We start from the raw sequence: 20,059 nt of genomic DNA, 5'->3' as shown, positions 1-20,059 counted from the left end.
TGCAAATTTATTTGCACTGATGCAAAACCATGGCAGTGCAAATGATTTTGGTGCAAATTATGATTTTTTTTATTTCAAAATTTACATTATTTTGTTTGATTGCTATACAAATGAAATAAATTAAAAACCAAAACAAATTTAAACCAGAATTTGCATTCTTTTTATTTGCACTCCCATGCATTTGTACTAGTGCAAATAAAATTGCACTGCAAGCAAACACAGCCTAAAGAGTGAATATGTCATTGTGAACCAACAAAATATTCTACGACTAGGGAGTGTTCTTTTTTTGGATTTTGAGAAGGGGAAAGTTGGTCAATGGGATTTGGATTTTGGTTCCCATTGACCAATAATCCCTTGTTCTTTTTTCAAATTTGTGGAGACCAAGAAAAGCTTATTTATCTTGGTATCACTTACCTAGATAAACAACTTTCCTACCTAGGGATAAAGTTGCCAACACTTGAATGGGACAAAAGTGCTCTTTTTAATAATGAATTTTTATGGCTCAAATGGTCATTTACCCTATTTTCTTGGGAAATAGAAGAACATGGGTAAATGCACTTACAAGATAAGTGTTTCCCAGGAAAAACTTGCCCAAATAAGTAATTTACTGAAAAGCAAATGGGGTCTAAGAGAAAGAGTTCATGCAAAATGAGCAGTACAAACATCTCCGGTTCTATGACAAAAAGAGCATGGCAGAAACAACACATTTTCAGGCTTTTCAGCTATATCTCACAATACACGCCCATCTCTTTATTCCATATAATTTCAATTTGCAAGAACCCTATGAAGAAACCTTTGGAGAACCGCAAATTCTACCCCAAGATATGGAATAGTGCCAGATTAACCTTGCAGACCAATAATACCTGAAGAAAAGGTAATAAATAAGAAAACAGATAAACAAATAAATCGAATATATCAAATGCAAGGAATAGCTAAAATTCAATAAATGGCTCATTTTCTTGATGACGCGGTAGTTCAGTTGGTCAGTCGGCATCCCTCTGAGGAGGCATGATTTAAAACCCATGGAAGGGCAGGCTCTCCATGTATAAGCATGTAACAACTTGCCTAATGGGGGTAAATGCCTCATCAAATGTGCCAAAAAAAAGGTTTCCTGAGACCGGGGCCATATAGTAACAGTAACAGTAACAATCAGATCTCTTACCACAGGCTACTCTGCCACCAGCATTCCCAGTGCTTTTGCTGAGTTCATGTCCTCCTGAAAAAGGTACATGCAAATAATTAACTCAAAAGCCTCCGATAAAAAGAGAAAAAAGTTACTAAACCAGAAATGCTGAAAACAAGGGGCATTCGATTCCAGTTTCTTGATTTTCACAAGTCATAATCACTCAAAAAATGCTGAAAACAAGGTTAACCATTCTTATTACTCAAATTTTGAAATCATGATAGAGCAGGATGGCGGGACAAGATTCATGTAGCTGACCACAAAAACGTAGGATCAAGGCTGAGTTTAGTTGAGTAAGTTTTGAAATCAAGCCGTTTTAGATGCCTTGAATATTCCTTGTTCTAGAGCAACAATTTTAAACTTTCAGAAACAAGGGCTCAATCTCAGTCTTTGTTGATATAATGTGGGGGACCTGTTAAAGAATATGACAAATCCAAGCTAATAAACAATGCTTTGAATTTTTTCATTTTGAGAAAAAAGGCTCAACATATACACTTTTGTGGGGCTCAAATTCCTACAAATTTAAAAAAAATGAAACGAAAAAAGAAAGAAAAACTCCAGGAAAAAACAGCAACATTGGTAAATACCTCCTAAACAATAAATGGATATTAGGATATTGCAATGCCATATTGTTGAAACCTCCACCATTGACTGGATGAATGGATCACTTATAGCACTAATCACCATAAACAAACAAAGATACTCATTTCCAAACAATCTATCCTGTGATATATGATAACTAGTTTAATTGGGTTGATCAGAAACCTCAAGACATAAGCAACATTCTCCAACAAACTAAAAGCTACTCATATGAGATCCGGAGTAATAACTCCAAATGAGAATGAAGAACCCATCTAAGAAGGACCCTTGTTTATAATAACCAAAATCCAGATTATAAAGAAAACGCATTCCAGCCAAACCGAGAGACATACTTGAGTAAACAGTAAAAAGAATCTCTAAACAGTCCATAAAACCATTTATCACTTTCATCTGATCACTAAAAACAGTTCTCTTTAGCCATACATTTTGCTCATCTCATATCATCCAGCCGCCTTGATTCTTGTTATGTATTTATTGGAGCAGATCAGAATAAGAACTGGATGTTCCATTTCAAGAACCATAGTCTCATAAAATCTCCAATCCCCTTTTAGAGATTACTGTGTAATTATTAGCCACCATGCAAGTGTAATGCTATTCGAATTGGAATTACAGATCTAATCAGGTAGTGTCTTAACTTGTTTTTCTTTTCTTCACAGTCAATATTGGCCAGCTTGAACTCTCCAATTTAAGCATACTTTTCTAAATACTAATGGATTAAGATATGCCATAAACTACAGACGTGTTGTTTTGACTCTTATCTTCACCTAATTTAGGATTAAACTTGATATAAAGAAGAAAAAAACTACAACAAAAGAAAATTGAAGATTACCTTTTCCAAGATCATCAGGATCAGCATGCACAACAACAGCCCTTCCAACAATTGACATGGGTCCAGAAAGAGGAATCTGAAAATTATATGAACATTAAGATGAGATTTACAAACAAATTCAGGAAAAAGAAGGAATACAAGGCAAAAGAAAGCACCTGTTTGTCAACTATGGTGAAGTTAACAGTACCTGAAAAATAAGAAAGATGCAACAAGCAGTTAGTGGGAAATAAAATTCCTTCATCAATTTAATTGGACTTAGAATGAATCAATTTTGATTGTATAGCTACATGGTTGTGTCTATCAAAAAAAAAAAAACAAAAAGAAAGAAAGAAAACAAAAAAAGCTACATAGTTATGTTATTCCAATATCCCCAAGTACATGACAATACTATAGTGCAGTTTGGATGGGCTTTTCTTTTTTATATTCTTTTTTTTTGGATAAGTTTTGGATTGGCTTTTTATGCTCTTGCAATATGAATGCTGATATATTTTTCAAACAACTGCTAATAGTAATAAAAAAGACAATATGATGATAGTGATAACAGTGATTTATGAAGTAAACTGAAGAACACTCACCATCCTCACCAACAGTAACATTCCCAAGGTCACCAGCATGACGGTTTTCATCCTCGGGAGCACCATGCTCTTTACCATGAGGGTTAAAATGTGGTCCTGCAAATTTAACAACCAAGAACCATTCAGTAGAAATTCAAATTATGAACTGATAGAAAAATGCGGATGTCCTACAAGGGCATAATACCTGTTGACATGCAACCATTTGTTGTGTCACCAAGAGCATGGACATGGAATCCATGAAGCCCAGGTTTAAGACCAGAAACACTTCCAGTTACTTTAGTTGAGCCTGAAATACAACCACAAAAGAAAATGAGCTTGATAGTACAGTACGGTAATAACGGATCTTACTTTATGCAAATGTATATAATGTTTAAATTAGATTACCATCTTCTTCCTCAGTAAAGTATATGGTGCCATTGACACCTGCATTGCTGCCAAGAACAGCAATGGCCTTCACCATCTTTCTATGTGATCTAAAAAAAGGTACCTAATTAGAGATCCAAGCATACAAAAAAGCAAGAAAGTCTAGATAAAACAAAAGAGAAACAAGAGGGATGATGGAACATATGCAACAAAGGATCTGCTGATGCCACAGAGAACAAGGAATTTATGTTGCCACTGTAACAAGTTATCCTCTCTACTAATTAAAATAGTGGGAATAAGGAACCTAGTCAAGTGGTTATTTGCATGTATCAAAAAAGCATATTAATGATGGACTTTGACAAATTTGAAGTCAACGAATTAACATCTTGAATCTTGTTTTCTGCAAGGCCAAAAGTTTTAAGCTCAGATTGTTAAAAGGAAACACCAAATTGATTTCTTTTCTCAAAAATCTCTCAATAAAGGAAGCAGTGCAATAAAGAAGTATGCAAGATAAAAGAAGTAAACATAGAGTAGTACTATATTGAACATTCTAACGAGAAACTCTTTATAACACGCACAACAACTAGATCCACATAGAAAACATTTTCCGGTTTTTTTTTTGTAGGAAAAATTTTCTGTTTAGTTTTATACTATTTAAATCACTCGAGTCCTACAAGTACCACAAATTATATTAGCTATTAAGTATGCCGATTGCTTGGTTACTTTACAAAATAAACAAATAAATTATATAGACCTTTTTCTCTTTCTTAGACGAGTGAAACAAAAAATCTCAATTCAAGTCACGAATCATGTATCGCCCTCTGCATTCATATGAATCTTATGTAAGAAACGAGAACGATGCTAGATAAATGTCATGTAGTTTCAACTAAAACCAAGCATATTAACACTGGATGATCAATTCAACAAAAAAAGACACAATCTAAATAAAACAACAGCAAACGCCTCAGCAGAATCTGGGGCATTTCATTTACTCGTTCCTTAAATATCATAAGTAAATCGACAGTATTCTTCATTTCTTTTAAGTATAAATATAAGATGAACAAAACAAATCCTAAGATCTATAGTTCAGAGGAAGAGCTTGAATCCATTACCCTGCGAGACCGAACAAAGAATTGAAAAGAAAAAATAAAGCACACATATATAATTATAGGAATCGGAAGACAAAAAATAAAAATTGGCGTTCGAACCAAGCTAGAAAGGAAGGATAAAAACAAAGATAGAAATAAAAACGCAAATAGCATATATTCTCCAAGGAATCAGATCAAAGTGTTCAACCCTAAATGACAAACAACGATCGAAGTATCAGCCAAGAAGAAAGAGCAGAAAAAAATCTTACAGTCTTTTACCTCAGAACACCCCTGAGAGAGAGAGAGAGAGAGCGCTTCGGCAGACGGCTCCTCTGCCACCGAACAGCTTAAATGCAACGACAGAGGGCCGTAGTGGCAACTTCCTAGGATAAATGCGACCAACGTGAAGAGTCGTCCTTCCTACACGTCTACCTACCACCGGTCTGGTCTACTGCTCGTCCATTTTTCTCCACTTACCATAAGGGCCCGTTTGGAGGATTGAGCTGAAGAGTCAGCCAAAGATGCTAATTAGTAAATTAGACGCGTTTGGCAAGTTTTTCCGTGCGGGTTTCGGGCTCTGTTGAAGGTCGAAAGTCTGAATTTTGGACTTTTCCCGTTTGGTAATAGAAAGATCCACTGGGAAAAAGTTCATACCCATAAAAGACGTCAACAATCCAAATTTGGGCATTTTCAAGAAGCTTTAAATGAAGATTTTACAATCTCTTAACACCCCCCGTTTTCTTCGACATGTGGCATGATGCACACGCTTGAGAGAAAATGGGTTATCTTTTCATAAAAAAAAAACTATTTGAATGTATAAGTGATACCTACCAATGGTATGCGGGAATCATCCTATAAAATGTATGTAAACCCCACATACATGTCCACCAATGGTATGTGGGGCCCATCTTAAAAATTTATGTGGGCCCCACATACATATCCATGCATGAATCCCACATGCATGTCAACCAATGGTATGTCGGGTTCACCTTGTAAAATGCATGTGGGCCCCACATACATGTCCACCAATGGTATTTGGGGCCTACCTTGAAAAATGTATGTGGGCCCCACATATGTGTCTATACATAGACCTCACATGCATGTCCACCAATAGTATGTGAGGCCCATCTTGTAAAATGTATGTGGGCCCCACATACATGTCCATACATGGACCTCACATGCATGCCCACCTGTGGTATGTGTGTCCCACCTTGAAAAATGTATGTGGGTCCTATATACATGTCCACCAATGGTATGTGAGGCCCACCTTATAAAATGTATGTAATCCCTACATACTTGTCCACCGATGATATATAGGGTCCACCTTAGAAAATATATCTGGTCCTATGTGTTAAATGAAAGGTTCTTCTAGCTTTTATAGTCTTTCATGATATCTATGAAAAACATTTTAACCAAATAGTCTTTTAAGTCTTCCAATATTTATTTGCAAAAACTTACCCCATCTTTTAAAGAAAAAACTTGCCTAACAGGCACTATATTTGTCTCAATCTCATTTTGTTTCTCTGATTTGTGGGGATGTATTATCCCAATCTTATATCAAAAAGGGCTACAGAGAACGGGGGTGGTACCTCCTACAAATCAAAACAGTTAATTACACTTTTAGAGTGAGCCAAGTTTACCGACCAATCCGACGAAATGTTGATTCTTTGTACGGGTGAGGATACTCCACTTTGCCTCTGAATCTCTCGATAAACCCCATATGCAACCCTCTATAATTGACGACATTCTCCATGAGAGACCCACAAGCTTATTCACACAATCAATAACACGTTTCGAGGAACCCTCAATGGTAAAGTAACCCTCCATAGTATTATTCTTAGCCAATGCTTTACCCACATTGATAGTACCCTATAAAGCTTTGAGGTCCAATATTTGGCCTAAAAAATTTCTAGCCACGCATGCAATGGTACACTTACCATTGATGTAGGAGACGTCGAAATTAATTTTAATTTATTCCATCACAGAACTAATCCATCAAATGGGGATAATGTTTTTCCTCCACAAACATTAAAATTATCTTCCATACACATCTATGCTTCCACAAAGGCATATCGAGCCCTCTCTATAATAATAGGAGGGGGGTTGTTCTTATTATTAAACACACTTTCATTTAAAATTTTCCATAACTAGCACAATAAGAAACATTACAATTTCCCCTCTCATTATGGTAGACCACCAATCCAGAATTGAATTATTCGAATTACTTGTAAATTGGAGAGACTCATGAGTGGTTAGCCAAACTTGCTTGGCTAGTGGACATTTTAAAAATATGTGATCCTCTTCCTCCTCATCTGTGCATATGCCGCATGAACCATCTATGTGAAGAGAGTTTTTTTGTTGCGAAGAAGATACATTAACATTTTAAGTTTAGGAGGGGTTTTCATACCCCGAATTTTATTATTTGTATTTGGGGTCCTCAACGGATTGCCATGCATTAAACCATTTCATTGTATGCCGACTTAATTGAGAATTTTCTACTTAGATTGGGTCTCTAAATGAGTTTGTCCTCTTTATTTCCTGGAAGAATGAAAATAGATTTGATTTTTTTCCCAAGATGAATGGGGAACTAGATTTTTTAACTATATCTTCTTTTCAAATTTTCCTATCTTGATCAATGACATTGCTGACTTTGAGGTCAATATTAGAAATTACCTCATTATCCACACACTTGTACAGCCCGACCCATGAACAGATCTATGTGTAAAAGCCCAAGCCCGAGCCCGAGGTCAATATTAGAAATTACCTCATATTTCTATTATGAAGAGTAAAAGTCCGGCCCGAGCCCAGCCCGACCCATGAACAGATCTATGTGTAATGGACTCATATTGGACTTGATTAGATTGGACAAAATCCAGTCCGACTGACATCCCCAACTGGACCAGCTGGACTCCAATTTTTCACAGCAAAGCATAACCTGTAGGCTGTCCATATGGATCCACCTAGAAAAGCCAAAAGCCACTGCACTTCAATGCTTCCAAATGGGCACTAAGAATAATAAATGCTTATATATTCAGTAGGTATGCGTTGGAATTTAGGAGTTGGTAATTCCAAGTCCAGATTTCCTGCACCTTTCCCTACACTCCCTTTGGGTGTGTGTATTGAAATACCATGTAACTGTAAGACGAGGATAAGCCTCGAGAGGTATATTCCTTTGAAAAAGTGAACGGTACAAGAATACGAGACATAGGAAATGGGTACAACGTAAAAGATTTAGACCGGACCCTAGAGCAGGGGCGGAACCAGGGGGGACCCAGGGGAGTCATGGCCCCCTCAATGGTTCAGAAATTCCTCACTGAAAAACAGCTTTCTATGTAAATGTTTTTCTCTCTTCACTCTCCATCTCAATGGTTGGCCTCCCTATGGGTTCATCCATACTTTATTTATATTTTACCCCCCCCCCCACCTTATAACAATTTTCTGGCTCCGCCCCTGCCCTAGAGGCCAAGGCCCAATCAAAGATATTGATCGAATTCAAAGGATGAACTGAGACATGAATTTAACATACAAGGGAGCTATTGATGATGTTTCTCTATTTACTAGATGAAGTGGATTGTGTTTTATGAGAGTTCATATCAGCTATCAATACATGGTGTCAATAATGTCCCAACCGATTATTGCAGTTGTACATCGGGAATATCTCCGCATGAATGACAAGAGTGATATTCCCACTGTAAGCCTGCAATGGCTTGGTGGGACAAGATTGATAGCATTTTGTTGGTAACATATCCCTACCCATTTTCTGCAAGAAGAAAATGTGACAATGTTAAAACAAGTATGATTAAGGGCCAACTGAGTATCGTGCTCTCTATTAGAGGAAAGTAGACCACTTCAATAGGCTTGGGTTAGTGTGGCTTTACCACTTAACCCGACCCACTGACATCCCTACCGTGAAAAGGGCAACTTAAAATGGTTAGACCCAAACAGTGATATTTAACATATCTCACACATTTTCTTCCAAGAAGAAACAACACTAATATTTGAAACTAGTGTAAGGGCACATGGTATGCATAATGTGCAAATAAGAATGAAAAAGAGAGGGATGTTATCATATTTTATGCAAATTTTTAAATAACTTTCATGACCTACATGAAAATTAAGGCAAGTATCCATGTTATGGATTTATTTGCTTTTGTAAGTTGTAAAAGCATCTATCCATGTTCTTTTATTTTTCAGGCAAATAAAACAATGATCGTTTTAGCCATGGTAAGTCATTATTAAAAGGGGCAATTCTGTCTCATTGCAACTTTCCCCTCCCCTCCCCCCCTCTTCCTTTGGGTGGAAAAATTATTTACCCACCTAGGAGACGGGTATCACTTACTCGACAGGTAAAATAAATTTTCCGTAAAACCAACATAAATCTTAAAAAAGAATATGGATATCTTGGTCAATGACTAGCATAAAGGAACATGCTATGCACTTCTAAATAGAGATAAGATAAACCTTATAGATATATAATATTTATTTAACTTTCATGGTTTACACTAAAACCAAGGCATATATATTTGTTTTATACAGAATAGATACATAAATGTAGATGCTCTCAAAAGTGAAAAACACATCATAAAGTAAGACATGCCATGCTAACTCGACCCTGATTTTGCAATTTGATAAATATAATTGATCATCTACAAGCATGGTTCTTAGAAGCTGGGCTTTATAAGAATGACTTTATGTCATTAGCTATTTTCTGAGCATCAAAACCACATCCATATAATCCCTTTTTTGCCAGTCCAGCACAATACAAACCCTTTTTTCCCTTCCAATAATTAGGATTTTTGCTTCCATCCGCAAATCCATCTTCGTTGAGTAGGTGGTCTTCATCCTGAACAATATTAGAATAAACACGAGGGATCCACATATAACTATATAAGTATATAAAATGCTCTCTCTCTCTAAAAAAAAACTGGACATTGATATTAGGGTCCATTTGTTTGCAATGAAAGTGTTAAACAGATACAGGTTTTGTACCAATTCAGTTTTGTATTTATTTATTTGTAGTACAAATATAAATGTGCACAGCACAAATATATATAAAACCCTAATACAAAGCCTAATGGATCAGTCTGGAAGGAGTACAAATACAAATATGTAGAGTGCATATTGTTATATTTTGTATTATTTTAGAAAGGTTAAAATATAATTTTGTATTGCACAAAATAAGTGCATATCTTTATTTGTACTGCACAAAACCTTGTAACTTGTATTATTTTGTATATATTTGTATTGTAATATTTGTATTTGTACTCTTTCCAAACAGAGCCAATGGCTCGGTTTAGAAAGAGTACAATAAAAATATGTACACTGCAAGTACATAATAAATAATACAAAATACAGGGCTTTGCATTCTACATGTTTATATTTGTACTCCTTCCAAAATGAGCCTATGATTTTGCACTCGTATCTAATTAATGCAAAACTTGTACTCTTTGTTTCATTTGCATTCACTTGCATGGCAAATTTTGCATTCCAAAAAATGATGTAAAATTTGCACCACCTTCCTCTCTCATGAACAAATAAAATGATCCACATCATCTTTCTTCTTACCTTGTTCATAGACAAGTAGTTCTCTTTTTACCTCCAACCTCTTTCTTATGAGTTGTAGACAACATTTTATTTCTCATGAACAAATAAGACAGTCAAATATGAAGTAAAGTAAACTAGATTTCATATTGGGCATATTTTGCACTCCCATACATTAATTCATTTGCACCGTAAACAAACTGAAATAGGAGGATTATTTGTTTGAGAGTGAGATAGAAAGCCATATGGCATGATCCCCACTTTATATGAAAGATAATTTAGGTAGGTGGAAAGTGGTGCAAATTTAAACTAATGCAAAACTTATGCTATCAATGAGTCCAAATGAGACAAAATAAAAAGAACTTTCCATTAGAAAAAAGATGCAAATCATACTTAAAAACAAAGGAATGCAAAACTGAACCAGGTGCCAAATTTGCATCTATTCCAGATTTGCAATGCAAACAAACAGAGCAGTCCAAATTTGCAAACTTGGTTGAGGAAAATAAGACATGAGAAATGGTCGTCACCTACCTTGAGCCATTTGTTTGTAGATCTCTTAAACCCCGTAGCTAATATTATTGCGTCGAACTGGTATAATTTCCCATTCGTTAAGATCACCTCATCACCCTTTATGCTTGCTATTGAAGGCAAAACCTATTACATCATCAAATCAAGGTTGAATTACAAAAGCCAACACAAAGGAAAGCCATTGGTAGGGACAAAGATCAAATTTAAATGGGCCTACTTATCACCTTGCCCACAATTTAAAAGGACAAGTTTCCAACTCGAAACAGGCTTAGAAGTCAATGGATCGATTCACACAGGCAGATGGCTAAGCCTGTGAATGATATCCGAAAATTTGCAGCCCCATCCGATTATCTGGATTCAGATGATGTGTTTATATAATCAAATCAGTTTTAGATTTTGTAGTTTGCATTTAATTAATAATTAGATTAGATTTGGATTTGACTTCATTCGATCTAATTAATCCGATTCTGGTCATATTATAATATTTATTAATTTTAATATATAAATTTTATATAATTATAATTAAAATTATAAATAAATATTTTTATATATGAATATATATATATAATAAATTCAATATGTATATTTACACTAATTTATTACAAGTAAAAGTTGAAAAATAATTTTTTTATTCTAAAAAATCAAAGTAAAATCGGATTAAATCTGAATCCAATCCAATTCTATTAGGATTCAAATTCAAATCCAATTTTAGATCAAATTCGAATGTCAGTTTTCAATAATCAGATCAAATTCAGATTTTGCTGAAACTAATCCAATTGCAACCTTACAGAAGGCTAAAAGTCACTAATCAGGTTGATTTCTTTAATAAGCAATCTCTTGGACTAAATGAAAAGCTCGTAGAGTTTATAGCCTAATAGCCATGAGTTAAGGCATGACCCCAAAACCCACCCATAAGGGTTTGAAAAGCCGGAAAGCAAGCAACCTAGAATTCTCTAGAAGTTAGCTCCATAAATATAATGGAAGGCTGATTACCAAGTAGTTCAGTCGGCTCTCTCTTTACGAGCTGTATTTTTTACCCACAAACTTTCTTGCATCATTACCCACAGGATACTACAGCCACAGGGAATATCTTCATTATCATTCATGACAAGATGTTCCTAATGAAAAGTGTGGTTATATTCTATCAGTAGGGATGTGTGAATTTGTGGATAGGAGATCCCTTTTTACCTGAAAAAAGGGTCGGTCACTTGGCATCCCTCTCTGAAGAGAAGCAGGTTCAAACCATGGAAGCATTCAAGTATAGACTCTCCATATAGTGACTAGTGAACTAGCTGTGGGTGGGGAGTGTTGGGATATCCTACCCACGGCCCACTATAACTGTACATTGAGAAGGAGAACATCTCTCATATTTGCATGTTACCATTCATATATAATGTCTTTGAAGCTGCTTTTGTAAACAATGCAAATATGTAGAGTGTAAAACGGTCTATATAAATTACAAAGGACCCGTTTGGCATGTCTTTTCATGCAGCCTTTTGGTTGTTTACAAATTAGAAAGACATATTTTCGGTCTATTCTCGTTTAGCTCGTGAAAGATATAGCCACCAAAAGACAGTGCGCCGAAAAAACACGAGGAGCCCATTTCGGGCTGATTTTGGGAAACTTCAAATGAAGCTTCCTGTGCCTTTCACATTTTAATCTCAATGGAAATACGCAGGCAGACGCACGGAAAGATGCATATCTGACAAACTATCTTTGGGCGGCACAGATCTTATGTCAAAAGCTCAATGCATTTTTTGACTGTCAGAGCTACAAGAAGATCTTCTCAAAAAGACGCGCCAAACAGGCTCAAAGTTAAGTTAATTTTGCACTAACAAATTTACCTTCTTACCAAATAGATTTTTAGTTGTAGTTGATACAAATACAAATTCCAATAAAACATGTCTTTTTTTTTTATCAAAAGCCCACTTGAATACAAATTTACTTTTTTTTGTTGATGTACTTTTACATCTTATTATCAATGTAAATATGCATTGAAAAATGTGTTTTCTGCCATTTTTCAATGTATAAATATAATATTGCCAAACACAAGCAAAAATGAACCAGAGTACAAGTTTACCCTGAATCGAGATTTACACTCCATTTGCATAATTTCCAAATACAGCCTAATATACAGCTGTAATGTCATGTGGATAGGTGTGGATAGAGCTACAAGTCAGGCCAGGTTAGGTTGGGTTGAGGCCAACCCTATGTTCTAAACCCCCAACCCAACCTTCAACTTGACCTACCCAACCCTAACCCTAACTAATTCCTTCAACCCTAACCCAACCCAATGTCAGCTTTGGGTTGGGCCCAACCCAACCTTCCCATACCTTAAAATGTAGTAGAAAACGAAGTATTTATTTATCATGAGTTATGACTTATGATAGAATTTTTATCAAAAATATAAATTTATGAAATCAACAATAATGAAACATAAAATTATGGAAATAAAATCACTAGTAACAACTCATAGGATCAAGCAAATAATTTAAATCTATTTGATAGGCCACACATAAAAATTATAAAACAAAAGGAAAAGACAACTTAAAGAAAGGCATGATAGTATGTAGGGGGGCTATACAACTATCATGCATCTAAACAAATCAATGTATGTTATATATATATATGACATGTAGTAGAGTTGTAGACTAGTAGTCTAGTACTATAGGGGGTCAAGTTCGGATGCCCGAGGGGTCAACCCTAACCCTAACCCAATCATCAATCCAGCCTTCGGTTCGGGCCAACCCAGCCCAAGTTGCAGCCCTAGGTGTGGATAGGATTCTTATGAGTAAGGAGATCTGAATTGGGGTGAGGGATTTGTTAAAAGCCGGGGCCGAGTTCAAATCTGGAAGCATAGACTCCATATAGTGAATGCTAATGGGCCTGTATGTATATATATGTTGCCATCACTAATCCATTGACCCATTAACTGGGGTATGGTGTGTAGCAACCCACCCCTACGTGGCCAAACAGAAACAACTTGGCGGACGTGACCGAGGTTCAGCAAAAACTTATGATGTTCAATCATCAGCAGGGTGTGAGGTGGGTGCTAATGTAGCTATGACTGACAGAGACAGGACCGGACTAAACGGGCTTAATAACTAGTAGTGGTAGTCTCTCGTAAGGATGCTTGATGCTTACAAAACCAGGACTAATGAAAAACTCTCTAGTAAGAAAAATTCTACTGATTGGATAATTGATTCTGGGGCGTCGCACCATATGACTGGATAAATTAACTTATTGATGGATGCACGGAATATTACACCATGTCCGGTGGGACATCCCAATGGGAAGCAAACCACTGCAGTGAAGGAAGGGACTTTACATTTGGGTGGAAATATTTATCTGCATCATGTGCTTTTTGTACCAAGAATGAACTGCACCCTTATTTCCGTAGCAGAATTATTGCAAGAGACAAAATGTGTTGTCACTTTTACTGACAAGCTATGTGTGATACAGGACCAAACCTCGAGGATTCTGATCGGCATGGGTGAGCAGTGTGATGGGGTCTATCATTTTAGAGAAGCAGCACCGGTTCGGGCGAATAGAACAAGAGGTATGGATGAATGGGAGTTATGGCATCGCAGATTAGGGCATTCGTCTAAACATATATTATATTTTCTCCCTAAAGTAGATAAATTAAATAGTAGAACTGAAGGATATAAGTCATGTGATGTTTGTTACAGAGCAAAACAAACATGGGAAATTTTTCCGGAAAGTAAACATAAAGCTAATGGTTGTTTCTCTCTAATTCATTGTGATACATGGGGCGCCTATAAAGTACCTGCCTCTTGTGGTGCAGTTTACTTTCTAACCATTGTTGATGATTATTCTCGTGTTGTGTGGGTTTACTTGTTACTGGAAAAAAAAAAGTGAAGTAGCACATATTATTGAGAAATTTTGTGCCATGGCAGAACATCAGTTTGGCAAGCAAGTCAGGACTGTTCGAAGTGATAATGGAACAGAATTTAAAAGCTTGAAATCATACTTTGAGACTCATGGCATTCTGCATCAAACTTCGTGTATTGGGACACCACAACAAAACGGCCGGGTGGAGAGAAAACACAAGCAGGCTTGCCCATTGGTTTTTGGGGGGAGTGTGCCTTAACCGTCGGATACTTGATAAAGAGGACACCTTCTTCTGTACTTGGCGGGAAGACTCCGTATGAGGTACTGTTCGAGATGCCACCTCAATATGAGCACATGAGAGTATTTGGTTGTCTCTACTATGCTCACTGGAGTCCTCGAGACAAGGATAAGTTTGGAGAAAGGAGTAGGAAGTGTGTTTTTGTGGGTTATCCCTACGGAAAGAAAGGTTGGCGTGTATATGACGTTGAAAGAGGTGAATATTTTGTCTCCCGTGATGTAGTCTTCCATGAGAATATATTTCCATATGTCACTAGTTCAGAAGCCACTCTAGGAGACAAAACTGGCCTAGCCATTGCACTAGTAAATGCCGGAGTTGATGATGATGTTGTACACAGCCACAGAGGGAATAAAGACAGGGGGAGTGATGCAGCCGACATCTGTGATAGGGGGAGCCTTGAGAATAATGATGATGGAAGAGAGGAGGAGCATGGAGAAGAAGAGAGTGTGCAAGAAGTGGGAATTGATAGCAGTGAGGACTGAATTAATGTGGATCCAGCACCACAAACGGCACCAGAAGAGCAACTTGGTAGGGGACATCAGCATCGCACGTCGTTTGTTTTGTTGAAGCCCTACGTGACCTACACTGCTCAACGCTTGAAAGGCCCCATTCACACTCAAGCCAACTCTAAATCAGACTCCTTATGTATGACTCCCTATCCCATAGTGAATTATGTGGCATGTACTAATTTCTCTGCTAGACATCAAGCTTTCTTAGCTGCAATCATTGTAGGAGTCGAGCCCACCAGCTTTTCTGAGGCAGTAAAAAGTGAGAAATGGAGGGAAGCTATGAGGAAAGAAATCCAAGGTCTGGAGGATAATGGTATTTGGACATTAAAAACTCTACCTCCCGGGAAAAAGGCAATAGGGAGTAAATGGGTTTATAAGATCAAATATAATTCAGATGGGACGGTTGAATGACATAAGGCTCGACTAGTTATTCTCAGGAATAAACAGGTTGAGGGGTTAGATTATAATGAAACTTTCGCTTCTGTGGCCAAAATGATGACAGTCTGCACTTTCCTAACCGTGGCAGCCGCTAAGAACAGGGAGTTGCATCAGATGGATGTACATAATGCATTCTTATGTGGGGATTTGGATGAAGAGGTATGCATGCAATTGTCGCCAGGTTTCACATCTAAGGATCGAACAAAAGTGTGCAAATTGAAGAAATCTCTTTACGGATTACGTCAGGCTCTCAGATGTTGGTTCTTGAAATTAACAATGGCCATGATACAGTTCGGGTTTGTTCAATCGTATCCGGATTACTCTTTGTTCACTTATTTCAAACACAATGTTCGTCTGCACGTGCTGATATATGTTGATGATTTGATTGTTGGAGGAAATGATATTGTAGCCATTATGAAATTCAAATAGTATCTCAGTCGATGCTTCCATATGAAAGATTTGGGACCACTCAAATATTTCCTAGGTATTGAAGTAGCTCGTGGTCCTGAGGGAATATATTTATCTCAACGGAAGTATGCCCTGGACATTATTTCGGAATGTGGACTATTGGGAGCCAAACTAGCGTCAGTGCCCATTGAACAAAATCATCATCTTGTGCTGGCCAAGGGCGCTCTAATGGACAATCCAAATCAATACCGAAGACTAGTAGGGCAGTTGATATACTTAACCATCACACGACTTGGGTTGTGCTATTGTGTTCATATTCTGGCCCAGTTCATGCAAAGCCCGCGGCAAGAACATTGGGAGGCAGCTCTGCATGTAGTGCGATATATGAAAGGGTATCCTAGACAAGGTATAGTATTGCATTCCGATAGCGATCTGCGTTTGTATGCTTATTGTGACTCTGATTGGGCAAGCTGTCCGTTGTCACGATGATTGTTGACCGACTATTACGTTCTGCTGGGCAATCACCAGTTTCCTGGAAAACGAAAAAATAACACATTGTGTCACACTCCTCGACAGAAGCAGAATATCGTTCGATGGCTGCAACATGCTGTGAATTGAAGTGGATGAAGAAACTTCTATTGTCCTTGGGAGTGGTGCATGACGAACCTACGCACTTATATTGTGATAAACAGACAGCCCTGCATATAGCCACGAATCCAGTGTTTCACGAGAGGACAAAGCATATTGAAGTCGATTGTCATTTTGTTCGCGATGAGCTATGGCATGGGAACATTGTTACTCGGCATGTTCGAATCACAGAGTAATTGGCTGACATCTTGACGAAGGCTCTTGGGAAAGAGAAATTCACCTATTTCCTTGGCAAATTGGGCATTCGGAATCTTCATGCGCCAATTTGAGGGGGAGTATTGGAATTCGTCATGGACTAGGAAATTTGCATACATTAGGAACTCCTCTCATGCATGCATGTATCTTATCCTCAGTGAGTCTCTTGCTCCTAAATTTCAGGCGTAGAATATATATATGGTTATGCCTTGCATAATGGAGAGAAACGAGACACAAAGATTTTCACACGTTGTATTCATCATGAACTGCTCCAGTAAGGGTTTAGTAAGGGTTTCAAGGCGGAGACAATCGCTATATTCATCTTTCGGTTTTTGTGTTGTGTTCGTGGCACAATGGAGACAATCATATTCGTGTTTCGGTTTTCCTTCACGGGTACAAAAAGGGAATTCCGGCCTCCATCACCAAAGGAAGGGTAGGGGAAGACAATGAAAAGTATCATTGCCCTTCCTTGATATTTTTCAAAAAAAAAAAAAAAACCTATCCTATTTTTATTATTTTCTAAAAATATTATCTTTTATTGATATTTAAGACAAAAAATTGCCCTTTATCTACTACAACCCCGATATTTTTTCATTATCTTGAAAATGACAATTATGGATTGAGAATCATACTTTTTCTTTTCTTCCATCTTCCGACATTCTTTTCGACCACATGGAAAGGGGCTATTCTTTTCATGATATGTGAGAATTTTTTCCATTTCTTTAGTCTCCACAAAAGAATGAAATTTTTCCTTGTGGGGATTCCCCACCTTGCAATGACCCCTAGTCCCTGCTTGGTAAATTTACTAGAATATCAATGATATTTTGATAAATGGATTAAAGGCCCCGAGGACCAAAACCGGTGCAAGTTGCTGAGGACCAGCTACCAGCCCGGTTGTGTCCGCTGGTTCCAAACTCATATTTCTTTGGGCGATTCAACCTAACCCAAGCAATAGAGAGAGGGGTTCGATTATGATATGAAAAAAACAATTGAGGAATAAACTGAAATCATAAAACGTGGTAGCAAATAAAGTGTTATTTATCAATATTCATGGATGGGTTTTAGTGGTCAAATTTCTTTCCATATCATATCTTTTATTACATATAGTTAGAGATAAAGATGTTATAATTACTGTATATTTTAAAAATAAATGTTTATTCTAATAATGATCATGAAACATTTTGGTGAAAAATCACTTATTTCAAATAACAGGTAAAAGCTAGAAAGGAAATAGCACTTATTAAATAAGCACTTAAAAATAAATCCAATTTTGAGCTTCTTGAACAAGTGTTTATTCTCAAAATAAACACTTATTTGGGACTTATTTCCCCCCCCACACACACAAAAAAACAAGTGTTTATTCTCAAAATAAGTCCAATCACTCTCAAATTAGGCCTTAATGAATTATGAAGTACCCGAATCTTGCCGGACTTTATCATCTGAGCGGCTCCGACGTTGGTATTTGGATACTTGCCGTATGTCCTCGTCCAGTAAAACGGACCTTCCTCCGGCCGACGAAGCCCGTACTTGCTCAAGTCACCGTACAGAGACCTGCAGAGAGTGAGAACTAATGTATCCACCGCGTCAACGGGAAGGTACGCACTTAAGATCAACCCCAGGCTCAGCATGTTCTTAGATAGAATGTGAAGCTGCAGAACTCGACTAATTAATCAATCTCAAGACTTAATAATCAAGAATATATACAGAAAAAAAAAATTTCTTGGGCTGATTCTTGAACTTGATTTGGTTACCGGGCTTCTAACAATAATGGAGGTCTTGGCACCAGCATTAGCTGCATCGAAAGCGATTTCCATGCCGGAATTCCCAGAACCAACGACCAAAACACTCTTGCCGCTGAACTTCGCCCCAGATTTATATTTGGTAGAATGAAGCAGCTCTCCTTTGAACGTGTCCAACCCTTCAATCTCCGGGACAAAGGGGTCGGAATTCTCGCCGGTCGCCACCACCAGAAACCTAGAAACGTAGTCCTCCGTCTCGCCGGAGACTGTATTCCTGGCCTTGACGTGCCATTTCTGGGTCGCTTGGTCGAAGGTGGCCGACTCGACGGATCGATGGTAGACTGGATTCACCTTGAAACGAGAGGCGTAGTCGTCCAAGTAACGGATGAAATCGCTCCTTGGTACATACATGGGCGAATTGGAAGGAAATGACATGTGGGGGAGCTCGCAGTATTGCTTGGGCAGGTGAATGTGGAGGCAATCGTAAGACTTGTTCCTGAATAGCGAACCTACACAGTCTTCCCTTTCCAGAACTATGTTCGGGACTGAGTGGAGGTTCAGGCACGCTGAGGTTGCCAGGCCCGCCGGTCCGGCACCCACAACGATTACTACTTCTTCCTTCATTTTTTTCTTCTTCTTTTTTCCCAATAAACAAATTACAGCATATCACTTCGTTGGTCTGTCGGCTTTTGGGTAGGGACTACGAAGTCTTAGGTGACTTGCCGTGCAATAGACTCCTAATTGACTAGCCACTAGTAATCTATCCGCACTTGCCCACAAAACACTATTTACAAACATTATTCATGGAAAATGATAGTTTTGATACAAACATATATTGTGGGTATGAGATCCGGACTCTTGTACAATAATGGTAATAATGTCTATAATGATAGAGTTTTGACACTAACCTCACATCATGTTTCAATCACACATCCGGAACATCTTCCAAGCTTATATTATTTATGGGGAGATGTTCTCAATCCATCGTGGGATGTGCCTGTGAGGTCAATGTGAGGAGCATTTTGTGAGGAATAAATCCCAATTCATAATGATAGGGCTCAAACAAAAATTTGTGAGTTTCTGAAATCCAACCAACCTCACAACACATTTCAGCCATGCATCTCAAACATCTCCCCATTAATTAAAAATTTACAAGTACAAAATGTTCCATGCATGGCCAAAACATGCTGTGAGGTCGGTGTGAGGAGGCTCTGTGAGGAGCAGATCCGATGTTTTATGTTGACGTGTCATTTGTTGTTCATGAA

General features: G+C 37.6%; 2 protein-coding genes across 7 annotated transcripts; both read right to left on the bottom strand.

Moving 5' to 3' along the window:
* Nucleotides 1–587: 587 nt before the first annotated feature.
* Nucleotides 588–5,309, bottom strand: LOC148861665 (superoxide dismutase [Cu-Zn]-like). 6 transcript variants are annotated; one of them, XM_088986206.1, is made up of 9 exons: nucleotides 4,918–5,036; nucleotides 4,305–4,371; nucleotides 3,572–3,660; nucleotides 3,372–3,473; nucleotides 3,188–3,283; nucleotides 2,768–2,799; nucleotides 2,613–2,688; nucleotides 1,163–1,216; nucleotides 588–863 (listed from the first exon to the last, which is right to left on the bottom strand). In XM_088986206.1, exons 3-9 carry the CDS (start codon nucleotides 3,645–3,647, stop codon nucleotides 841–843), a joined length of 459 nt encoding a protein of 152 aa, XP_088842332.1. In that variant the 5' UTR covers nucleotides 3,648–3,660; nucleotides 4,305–4,371; nucleotides 4,918–5,036; the 3' UTR covers nucleotides 588–840. The 6 variants fall into 6 exon arrangements, with proteins under 6 accessions (XP_088842332.1, XP_088842331.1, XP_088842334.1 ...); XM_088986205.1 differs by lacking the exon at nucleotides 4,305–4,371 and having other exon boundaries at nucleotides 4,918–5,309; XM_088986208.1 differs by lacking the exon at nucleotides 4,305–4,371 and having other exon boundaries at nucleotides 3,572–3,651; nucleotides 4,918–5,189.
* Nucleotides 5,310–9,083: 3,774 nt separating this feature from the next.
* LOC148861664 (putative indole-3-pyruvate monooxygenase YUCCA10) lies at nucleotides 9,084–19,551 on the bottom strand. The gene is made up of 4 exons (XM_088985660.1): nucleotides 18,807–19,551; nucleotides 18,471–18,704; nucleotides 10,711–10,833; nucleotides 9,084–9,481 (listed from the first exon to the last, which is right to left on the bottom strand). The coding sequence occupies exons 1-4, from the start codon at nucleotides 19,416–19,418 to the stop codon at nucleotides 9,314–9,316; spliced, it is 1,137 nt and encodes a 378-aa protein (XP_088841786.1). The 5' UTR covers nucleotides 19,419–19,551; the 3' UTR covers nucleotides 9,084–9,313.
* Nucleotides 19,552–20,059: the final 508 nt, after the last annotated feature.

This window comes from Nelumbo lutea, chromosome 4, assembly GCF_056320005.1.
Source record: "Nelumbo lutea isolate HS-2025 chromosome 4, American lotus-T2T, whole genome shotgun sequence".
Taxonomy (NCBI): domain Eukaryota; kingdom Viridiplantae; phylum Streptophyta; class Magnoliopsida; order Proteales; family Nelumbonaceae; genus Nelumbo; species Nelumbo lutea.
Note: the sequence above shows the minus strand (reverse complement) of the source record. Positions and strands in the feature narration are given on the sequence as shown.